This window comes from Myxine glutinosa, chromosome 11 (genome assembly GCF_964187855.1).
Source record: "Myxine glutinosa chromosome 11, kmMyxGlut1.1, whole genome shotgun sequence".
NCBI classification, from domain to species: Eukaryota; Metazoa; Chordata; class Myxini; order Myxiniformes; family Myxinidae; genus Myxine; species Myxine glutinosa.
In genome coordinates this window covers 3,061,365-3,072,664 of record NC_136271.1, presented here as the reverse complement: position 1 = coordinate 3,072,664, position 11,300 = coordinate 3,061,365, and the positions used below count along the sequence as shown (strand labels likewise).

Here is an 11,300-nt window from a genome sequence, read left to right as displayed (position 1 = left end):
CCCTAGGCCTTTTGAACCCAAAATCGAATCGGTTCACCTTTGTATCATAATCCACCTTTGTACCAAGTTTGTTGAAAATGCTCAGTGGTTCACAAGTTATCGGGAACAAAAGTTGATCACCGATGGACAACCCGGAAACATCCCTGCAGCACCTTCGGCACAAATATCACTGTTGAATTTAAACTAACCTCAAATACAATAGAAGGGACATTCAAAAGGTCATCCAAGGTTGGCCTACCAGCACAAGGTAGGCCAACAACATTTTAATTTTTCAGCTGGAAAGAAAAAAAATAAAAATCTTAATTATACAAATACCTGCATATTGAAAATAAATAAATAAAAAAGATGATGCAACTTGGACATTTGTATAACCAAACGCCCCTGGTATTTTCACATTGTGTGTTTATGACAAATCCTCAAGATACAAAGGCCACGTCTTCTGCTGCACGGCCAGGAAGTGGGAAAGATTACACAGTTTAAAGTAATTGCCTTTAATCCCATCAGGGCCCAAAGGTGCACAGCTCTCTACTATTGTGCTGTACGTTGTCAATCGTAGCAAGAGATTCATTCTAATCAAATGTACATCACCGTTTCCTGTGCTGAAAAACACGTACAATTTAGACGTCGATTTATTCCAGGACATCCTGGAGGTACGGGGTTAATTATATATATAACAAAATAAATACATCGCAGGAACAAGGCAGGACCAAACTGCCCAAACCGCCCAAACCGCCCAAACTTCCCAAACTGGCAGCGCCATTGTAAAAATCATGGGTTAACATTTGAAAATAATTCGTCAAGTTGGATACACCTTATCAAGGCTTTCCACAAGATTCATGCCAGGTGAGCTAAAGTTGGGCTCGGAGTTTTGTCAAGAAGTGTACGCGCCGCAAGCAAGCAGCAGGTTTCTGCGAGTGAAGTGCAGGTGAACCACAGGTGAGCACTTTGTGGCATATGAACCTAGGGAAAGTCCTGTGAGTGGATCCGGCGGGGCAGCCAGCGATGGAGGAGGAAAGTCCTCGCTCTCCACTTCCTCAAAAGCATGTGCCACGTCCCAGACGCGCACCGTGCAGTCAGCAGCCCCTGTTGATCACACCACATGACATCAATAACTAACATCCTCACATGCATGACCTGATGAGTTGCTCAAACCTCACATTTAGGCCTTCGACTCACCTGAAGCCAAAACCTCAGCATCACGGCTGAAACGCAGAGCGTACACGGTGTCCGTGTGGCCCTGCAAAGCACGTGTAATCATTCCAGCGTGTACCAACGTCTCCGTACATCTTATTCATATCATCTCCGTGTGACATCCGTAACAATGTTTGCGTGTGTCGGTGCTGCTTGGAGGTTACCGTAAGCTCTGCAATCAGTGTGCCGTGGTTTAGGTCCCAAAGCAAGACAAGGCCATCGGCCCCGCCGGTCGCCAAGTACTTTCCATTCGGGGAGAAACAAAGCGAGTGTATTGGGCCCTGGAATGCCGTACATTGGAAAAAGACCGTTAGATCAGACGTTAGAATACAAACAGAATGGTGTTATATCATGTAGTACATTTGGGGTGACAGGATGGTCTAGAGGTACGCACACATCCTGAGCAGTCCAGCCTGGGTTACAATCCCGACCCAGCTATAAACATGTCACCCGGTGTTTCACAGGTAGGGCGATTCATCAATGTGTGTGCCGTCTCTCGGACGGACATTAAACGGGCATCCCATCTGGCAGCATTAGTTGATGGACGTTATACATCCCACGGTGTCCTTCGGAACGAGTAGGTGAGCTCATCGCTGGCACACTGAATAAATTAAAAATTCCTGCCCTAACCTCCATAGGGCACTGCATCAGAGGCACAGCTGCACCCTCAGCCGACGGCACCACCCCTCAGCCGACGGCGCCACCCCTCAGCCGACGGCGCCACCCCTCAGCCGACGGCGCCACCCCTCAGCCGACGGCGCCACCCCTCAGCCGACGGCGCCACCCCTCAGCCGACGGCGCCACCCCTCAGCCGACGGCGCCACCCCTCAGCCGACGGCGCCACCCCTCAGCCGACGGCGCCACCCCTCAGCCGACGACGCCACCCCTCAGCCGACGACGCCACCCCTCAGCCGACGACGCCACCCCTCAGCCGACGACGCCACCCCTCAGCCGACGACGCCACCCCTCAGCCGACGACGCCACCCCTCAGCCGACGACGCCACCCCTCAGCCGACGACGCCACCCCTCAGCCGACGACGCCACCCCTCAGCCGACGACGCCACCCCTCAGCCGACGACGCCACCCCTCAGCCGACGACGCCACCCCTCAGCCGACGACGCCACCCCTCAGCCGACGACGCCACCCCTCAGCCGACGACGCCACCCCTCAGCCGACGACGCCACCCCTCAGCCGACGACGCCACCCCTCAGCCGACGACGCCACCCCACAGCCGACGACGCCACCCCACAGCCTTGTGCTGCATACAAAATGCTGACGCTGTGATCGTTAGCCAACAACGATTCCAACATCCTGTTCCCGCCACCAGGGCAAGGGAAAACCAAGCTTCTACTGTATGACACTTGTCATATATCAGATACTCAGTACTACAATACCGAATATATTTGTTAGGTATAACATGCAAAAACTGCAAAGAAATCAGGAAGAACAAGCATTCGGAGTATTGCGCTGCAATACATGTCCCCTACCGGCAGTCTGTCGTCCGGAAAACTGTTGGGGAAATTACCAAGGGTTATTTACCCACAGGTTCTGAATCGTTCCCAATCGCTAATTACCTCAGGACGGGCGCACCTGTGATTCGCACTCGGGACTTCGATTTATACACCTTGCAGACAGGTCAGCAGAAGCACGAGAAAATAGGTTGTTGATAAAGAACCTTTCGAGTCGCTAAATATCAGTAATTTATTATATTTTCCGGTTCACGATCAATGATCGATGTGTGTATATATATATGTTGCTCGGCTTGGCTCCGCCCCTCCCAAAAGCGCGCGGTGTCACGCTTTGGACGTTCGCGAGACGAGGCTAAGGGCGCGCGCTGCGGCTTGAGGAGAACTCTAGAATAAACAAAGTGCCATAACTTTGTCAAAAATGATCGAAACGTCGTGAAGTTCTAACTTCATCTGTAACTTATCATGAGGAAACCATGTACCAAGTTTGAAATCATTAGCATTAAGCGTTTAGAAAAAAAGTCCGGAAAACTGTTCTTTGCGTGACGGACTGACGGACTGAAGGAGTGCAAACCTATAGTCCCCTCCGGTGTACACCGGTAGGGGACTAATAACCTCAAATTATGGAGCTACTTACTTTGTGGCCTCGGCCTGTGTCAACAAATAATAATAATAATAAAGGAGTCTTACATAGCCCCATCAAGCAGAGTAAACGACCCTCATGGCGCTTGACATTATCATGCGAACACACACACACACCTTCACTCTTGCCCTATTCCTCTCCCTCCCCATTCAAAACCCACAGATGTGTACTCCCCCTCCTCCTCCCCTCCCTCCCCTGCACATGTACACAGACATACTCTCGATCTCTGTCCCACCTCAAACCAAAGGGAAAACAGGACTTAGACTTTGAAAGACTTGTGAAACAGATAGGTTTTGAGGGAGGTTTTAAAGGCAGGAAGAGAGTCGACATGTCGAACAGAGGAAGGCAAGTCATTCCAGAGCAGAGGTGCAGCAAAGGAAAAGGATTTCTCGCCAAACGACTTGGTGCTGGTGCGCGGCGGCTCTAAGGTCATAGAGTCGTCGCTTGAACGAAGCCGTCGCCGAGGTTCATAGAGAGTGAGCAAATCGGAGAGATAGTGAGGTCACGCTCCACACAATGATTTATAACATAGTGTGCAAATTTTGTATTGCACACGAGCAGAGACAGGCAGCCAGTGTAAAGATTCAAGAAGCGGAGTAACATGGTCAGACTTCAAGAAGTGTAAAGATTCAAGAAGCGGAGTAACATGGTCAGACTTCTTCGCCTCACAGACAAGACGAGCGGTAGAGTTTTGAACCTTTTGTAACTTATCCAAGAGAAACTGAGGGCAGCCAGCACACAAAGAATTACAATAGTCTAGCCTTGAGAGGACAAGGGCACAGACCAGAGTTAGAGCAGCTTGAGGAGTAAGAAAGTGGCGAATGGATGCGATCTTTCGCAGCTGAAAGTATGCTGATTTGCAAGTTTGAAGTACTTGCTTGGAAAATGTCATGTTACAGTCGAAAACCACACCAAGGTTCTTGGCCGACGAAACAAAGTTTACATCGGTTTCACCAACATGAATAGTGGGAGGAAGTGAACATTGTAGAGGACATCTGTGCGATCTTACAATCATAGACTCTGTTTTAGCATCGTTCAGCTGAAGTTTGTTTTGGGTCATCCACGCCTTCACGTCGGCAATACAGCCTTCTAACACTTCAACAGTGGGCACGATTTGTTGAATCGTGCTTCCTTTGTACAGCTGATTGTCATCCGCAAAGGCGTGGTGATCAACTGAATGTCTGGCAACAAGATCAAATAGAGGCTGAGTGTACAAAAGAAAGAGGATAGGTCCCAGGACTGAGCCCTGGGGAACGCCAAAGGAAAGCGGAGAAGGAGCTGATTTCTGGCCATTGACAACAACTGTTTGCACTCTATCAGTAAGATAGGACATCAGCCAAGAAAGGGGAGTACCAGTTATACCAAATTTGATTTCAAGACGACGAATTAAGACACTATGGTCAATCGTGTCAAAGGCGGCAGACAAGTCCAAAAGAGCAAGAACGGAAACCTTACCACAGTCGAGAGGTCAGAAGATCATTGGTTATTCTTAGGAGAGTGGTCTCGGTGCTATGGCCTGGTCTATAATATGCTGACTGGCGAGAATTGAAAAGATTATCTGAAACTAGATGGTCATTCATCTGTGATAGCACAATTCTTTCTGTGATCTTTGACAGGAAAGACAGGTTGGAGATAGGATGGTAATTTTTCATGTCGTTAAGGTCAAGGGTGGTCTTTTTAAGAAGTGGTTTAACAAGAGCTTGTTTAAAGAGAAGTGGAAATGAACCCGTAGTCAGAGAATCATTGATAACTGCAGTAATAAATGGGAGGAGGGTGTCCAAACACTCAATAAACAAATCGGTGGGAAGGGGGTCAAGATCACATGTTTTTGTGTTTGACTTGAGGATTGTACATTTGACAATTTAATCAGTAACAGGAGTAAACGAACTAAGAGGTCGTCCGTGAAAGCAGTGTTCAGCATCATCGTAGAAAAGGAGTGACTGCTTGTCAAGATTGTTTCTTATTGACTGAATTTTATTGTGAAAGAAATGCAGGAAGCGTTGGGGTAGTTCGTTTTGAGGAAACACAGTGGGAAGAACGGATTTATTTTTGGTGGCAAACAGGCGGTTGGTAATGCTGAACAGTTGCTTGCAGGAGGAGCTCCTCGTAATCCAATCAGAAATATATGACGTTTTTGCTTTCAGAATGATTTTTATGACGAGTCTTTTAGCTATGTTATACAACTGTTTATGGACTGTGAGGCCAGTCTTCAGCCAATGTCTCTCGGCACGTCGTCGTTCCTTTTTGGCAGCCCTGACTTCGTCGCTGACTGCGCTGAACCACGAAGTACTCCTGCGTCTGGGAACGGCGCGCCGTGTCGCTGGAGCATGACAGTCCAACACTGTGCGGAGGCAACAGTCGAGGTCTTCTGCAGTGACATAGGAACGGCCAGAGAGACGGGTGTGAAGGTCCTCTTTAAAGGCGGAACGGTCGATGGCACGAATGTTGTGGGCAGTGATGAAGGTGGGCTGAAGACGAGGAACAGCAATACTCAGGTGGCTGGTGACACAGAAGTGGTCCGAGGTGATAGCACAGGTCACTGACGTGGACTGCACCAACTGATCATCGCATCTGTGCACTAACCAATCCAGGATGTGTCCTTTAACGTGTGTAGGTTGGGAGACAGACTGAGACAGACTAAAAGTAGAAGAGGTCAATGATCTTTGAAGTGTGAGGACGTTGTGGTTGGTCGTAGTGGACGTTGAAATCTCCAAGAATCAAGACGAAACCAGGAAGAGCATTGCAGTGGTCGAGCAGATTAGGAAGCTGGGTCACGAACATAGAGTCAGTAAGCTTGTTTTTCCGGTTAGGTGGAGGTCGGTAGAGGCAGAAGAAATGAAGAGTGTTTTCTGACATAGTGAAGGTGACATGGGCTAGCTCGTAGGATGAATGGTCAAACGAAAAAGTCGTGGTGAAGGAGACAAAGGGAGAGAAGTTGTCTCTGTAAATAACAGCCACGCCCCCACCCCTAGAGGAGCGAGGAAATGACTGCAGGGTGTATCCAAGTGGGGTGAGATCAGCACATCTTGCTTCGTCGCCACTGGGTCGGAGCCAAGTTTCGGTCAGAAAAAACACGTCGATATCGTTATCTTGAATAAAAGAGGTAATTTCGGTTCGCTTGTCAGGACTACTTACAGATTGGCATTGAATAAGGCGAGATACAGGTCAGAACGGTGTTGTTTTGGTGCTGTGTATGTTCTACACGGATAGATGAGGTTATTGAAGTTGACAGGGGACACTTTTTCACAGGAATTATTAAAATGTGGGCCGGGCCGTCACCAGTCGCGAAGAGAAATCGCAATCGGTATTTTTCTCTGCTTTCTCCTCCCGCCTCGCTTTGTGCGTTTTCTCGGGAGACCAACGCCGATTTCAAGTTCTCTGAGGCCTGACACGAGTCCAGGAGTCAATCGAGTGGTGTTGTTTAAAGACAAAAGTTTTTGCCGAGTGTAGCGAATAGGCCTCGGGATAGAGGAGTTAGAGCGGATAGTCGACCTCGGTACATGCAGCGGGGCGAGCGGTGGGACGGGCGATGGGACGGGCGGTGGGGCGAGCGGTGGGACGGGCGATGGGGCGGGCGATGGGGCGGGCGGTGGGACGAGCGGCGGGACGAGCGATGGGGCGAGCGATGGAGCGAGACGGGGAAAAGAACTGTCTTGTTGAGAGGCGCACACCGAGGCTGCGTGAGGCTCAACGAAAAAACATGGCGGGTACTTACAGTTCGAAATTTTCAACTTGGTGGCGAGTAAAAACCAAAGTACTGCAAATCTCACGGGCAGACACACCGCCATAAGCCAGGAAACGAAACAGGGATCCATCACAATCATTCACACAAAGCACAACACGACAGCACACGCCAAATCCAACGGAATCGATCAAATACACAGGACGACCGACTCAGCTCAGCCTACTAGGCGAATGACCCGGAAGTTAATCCATTAGTTGTGGTGTTATTCACAGGCAGCAGCATGCACAGTGCTGCTGCGATGTTTGAAGGACATGGGGTATTGGAAGGCAGAGAATGTTGCTGTTTCTATAAATATCTAGCTTAATTTATCAACTTTTGAATATTTAAGCCGAATTCGACATTAAAAATGATATATTTTTTCCCCCACATGGCCTCACGCATCCCTTGCACCTGCCTCATGTCTCCCTCCCCTAAGGGAGCCCCCCCCCCCCCCCCTCCAGTGTCAAAGTCTGGGAACCAATGACCTAGAGGTATGCACACTCGCTTCCAAGTTTTTTCCTATTTTCAACAGTGTTATTACTTTTGTTGAGAAGCGGTCTTGGAAAAACGCCACGATAAGCTATCTTAACACAGATATACACCTTAACATGGATTTTTCCCAAAGCGGAAAACCCTTTGGGGAGAGGAAGTAGCATTGAAGTAGGGGGAAAACACCAACAGCAGAGCTGAAGGCCAAGACAAGAAGGCCAAGATTAAATTCCGAGTTGGCAATACCGCGAACAATCGGCGATCTCCGACCGCAGTCCTCCAGAGTTTGCTATTTATGATTAGTCACCGGGAATTGCTCCACAATGCACCAAAAGTTTGTCGCAATATTTGTTCTCACAGGACTCCATCGTCTCGTACGTAAATGTACACTTTCTGCAACAAAACGTGTTGATGGACCATCTCATTCCAAATGCCCAACCACATGCCTTATGGCCAGTGAGTGTGCGAACGGCCGCTCCATTCAACACGTCCCACAGCCGCACCGTGCGGTCTGCAGATCCAGTGCCCACGTAGTTGGAGTTGGGGTGGAAGCGTGCCACGTTGACGTCTGCGAGGTGTCCAGCCAGCAAGCGCAGCGGCTGTGGATGATCTGTGGCCCAAATGCTGCCAGGAGAAAATGCAGTATCCTCAACACTAGTTCAAATTCATGACCCACTATCGCTTACCATACTTCTTGTCTTCCGCTCCCTCTTTTTGTATATTTTGTTTGTCTGGTTGATTTGTTTGTGAAATAAATGTTAGCTCTTTCACGAACCTCGATTCAGTATACAAAAAAAAAAAAAAATACATCCATACTGTCGCTTACACAGCATCAGTACCCAAATCACCATACATGACTGCTATACAGGTACGACCCAATCGAGACAATCTGGTGCAAAATGACAAAACTGACCGTTTAACTTCGGGGGGTTTAAATATGGCCCAAATGAGAGGCTTCACCAGGAAACGGGATATCGGGACTGACCAGTCTTATTAGTTAAAATCTAAGGAAAGGTAAAGTAAAAAAAACAAAAACAAAACTTTTTTAAAAACAAATAATAATAAAAGTCCAAATTGAAGCCCCAAATTGCTATGAAACATGAACACCCCCTTCTGTGCTTCTCAATGCCCGAGTTCATACCGAGCAAGGCGGTCACAACCAGCTGATACGAAGTAGTAGCCATGAGGCGAGAAGGCAACGTCCCAGACAGGACGTGCATGCCCCCTGAAGGCAACAAGGCACGAAAACGTATGCAGGCTCCACAAGCGCACAGAACCATCCTCGGAGCACGATAGCAGGTTCGCCCTAACGGAGCACATGGGAAATCGGCTGAAAGGAAGTGACAATCAAGCTTTTCCATTTGTCAAAGTCTGTGTCGACTGAATGACGAGGAGAATCGGCATCTTCACCGAGCACAAGGTTGTGCCGTGTGATCCGATTGGCTGAAGCCATTCAATAGGCAGAATGTTCATCAACCTCTTGCATGCAGCACACGGTCAGCAGCAAAATGTGGAAATCCAATTTTTTCTCACACATGATTTGAAGATCAGTTTGACACAGACACACCAAACTAGAGAGTTCATAGAACGCAACACCCCGTAGTGTTACGCAATGTCAGTGTGCGCAATTTTAACAAATAATCGTTTCAATCAATTCCATCAATAACAAGATTGAAGATCAACTTATTTAAATTGAATGTTATAACTGCATTTGAACACAAACTAGAGAAAGGAAGACATAATTACCCAACGCACACACGTAGCAAAAAGCGGGGTTAAGCGATTGGCTCACTTTGTCTGTACGTCTGCGTCTACGTCAGTTTAGCCTTCGAGGAACAACGTAATTACAATTGAATGTTTTATTTTGAACACAAATCGGAAAACGAACCTGTAGTGTAGCAGTACTTTGGCCCTGAAATTCACAAATTGTGAATCCCGTCCCGATCACACATGTGCAGACAGGAGCCAGATAATTTACTCTGTCTGCCTGTTCGGTTGTCAAACAAAATCGAAAATCATTCCAAACAGGAAATTTAGCTTTTAGCATCATAAAGGACACAAACAGGCAAACAGAATGAATGAAACACGTTAGACAAGGTGTAAAAGATGGCGCATCAACGGCAGTAAACTTCCGAATTTGTTTTTTCTACAGCTTTTAAAACCTTTATTTTACGAGTCCCCTACTGGTTACACCAGAGGGGACTATAGGATTGCTCTCCATCCGTCCATCCATCCATCCGTCCGTCCGTCCATCCGTCCGTCCATCCCACCTGTGGTTTATCAAACCATTTCCCCACACCCTTTAACATATTCAACTGAAACCTGGTACGTGGCTTTATGGAACCTGGTACGTGGACCTGGAGGTATGCCTGGTGGAGGTATGCGCTCTACCGAGTGCCGTTCCAGTTATTGTTGCTGTCACACTTATTATTGTGCAATACACACAAGTCTGGACTTCAGTCATCATCACAACTTGGGCTTGCACTAATGTGACAGCTAAATTATGGCTGTGCTGAACAAATTCATACAATTTTTAAAAAGTCATTAAAATACAGAAAAAGGTAAGAGAGTAATTAATTAATTAATAAGCTAAGTCTCCCTGGAAAGTCAATGGCAGCAAAAAGCGTTTAAACTTTAATTCAATAGCTACCAGGAAACATTCAGGATAGGGGAACATGGACATTGGCAGGTAACCATTCTGCAACAACTGCTGCTGTTAATAATGGCAACAGTTATAAAATATGGTGTCACCTATCAGGGCTGAAAGCTGTGGCGTAGACTGGACCACCATGACCGAGCAGCAGTTTGAATTCCGAAGACGTACGATCATCCCAGACACGTTCCAGCACATCATCTGCAGCCTTCTCAACAAGGGCAAGCTCTGTCACATGACACAAACAGCACCCACAAAAGCAGACTCGGTAATTGCATCACTCCTGCAAACTTGGCAAAACGTCGGTTACTTTTCCTGCCATTTCTACACACCATGAGCTTGCTTCACATGACGCAAGCGTCGAGGGGTGAGGGACCATACTCGCATTGAAGAGTCGGCAAAGCCGGCAGCGAGCAACCCTGCGTCGTCCGATATATCACAAGCAGTCAAACCCTGCATGCAAAGCACACAGAACGCGGAATCAAATCTCGTGATACGGCTGCAATGTGTGAAGCGTACAACAGGTCACACGCGAAGCATGCTCCCCTTGGTCGAGGTAAACATACACTTTATGCATCGTTACAATTGTGTGGGATACCTGGTAAGCATTGAGCAAGGTGTAGAAGCAAATTGAAGGTGGGGTGTTGGGGCCGAGCCGCAGGCGACGGTTTGACTCCCGGAGTGCTAACACCTTGTCCAAGCGCTCCCCATCCTTCAGTTCAGGGAGGGGTATTCTGAAACATGATTTGAAGCTCTGACGTACTGAACAACATCATGATGCAAGTTAAACGAGAGTGACGTCGATGGCACACCATCACAAATCCTCACGCTTCCCAAGTAAAGTAATGTTGGAAGATGGAAAAACATTCCAGCAGACGACCCAATATCAAATTTCAAGTTAAAAAAAAAAATCGTTATGACCTCTGTGACCTCAAAGTCCAGGAGTCGGGGCCAAAATAATACTGCTCTCGCACCTTCTTGCCACGTGATCATAACTACAGTATTTTGAGAATTTCTGCACAACCGTTCAGGAAGAGATAGCATGACGGATGGACAGATAGACAGACGGAGCCGATTACAATATCTCCCATTTGTTTTTTGTTTTTCAGAAAGCATGGAGATAACATGTTCAAC

The 11,300-nt window shown here is 47.8% G+C and overlaps 1 protein-coding gene across 6 annotated transcripts in view; it reads right to left on the bottom strand.

Annotated features, from left to right (window-relative positions):
* Positions 1-222: 222 nt before the first annotated feature.
* TAF5 (TATA-box binding protein associated factor 5) overlaps positions 223-11,300 on the bottom strand; it is a 543,784-nt gene continuing 532,706 nt past the window's right edge. For all 6 annotated transcript variants that reach the window (XM_078786342.1, XM_078786341.1, XM_078786339.1 and 3 more), the window contains exons 7-14: positions 10,765-10,900; positions 10,499-10,619; positions 10,265-10,394; positions 8,655-8,819; positions 7,960-8,137; positions 1,356-1,472; positions 1,177-1,237; positions 223-1,083 (exon numbers count right to left, since the gene is read on the bottom strand). In XM_078786342.1, the coding sequence (XP_078642468.1) occupies positions 872-1,083; positions 1,177-1,237; positions 1,356-1,472; positions 7,960-8,137; positions 8,655-8,819; positions 10,265-10,394; positions 10,499-10,619; positions 10,765-10,900 (1,120 nt within the window). In that variant the 3' untranslated portion in view covers positions 223-871. The remainder of the gene's footprint in view (positions 1,084-1,176; positions 1,238-1,355; positions 1,473-7,959; positions 8,138-8,654; positions 8,820-10,264; positions 10,395-10,498; positions 10,620-10,764; positions 10,901-11,300) is intronic.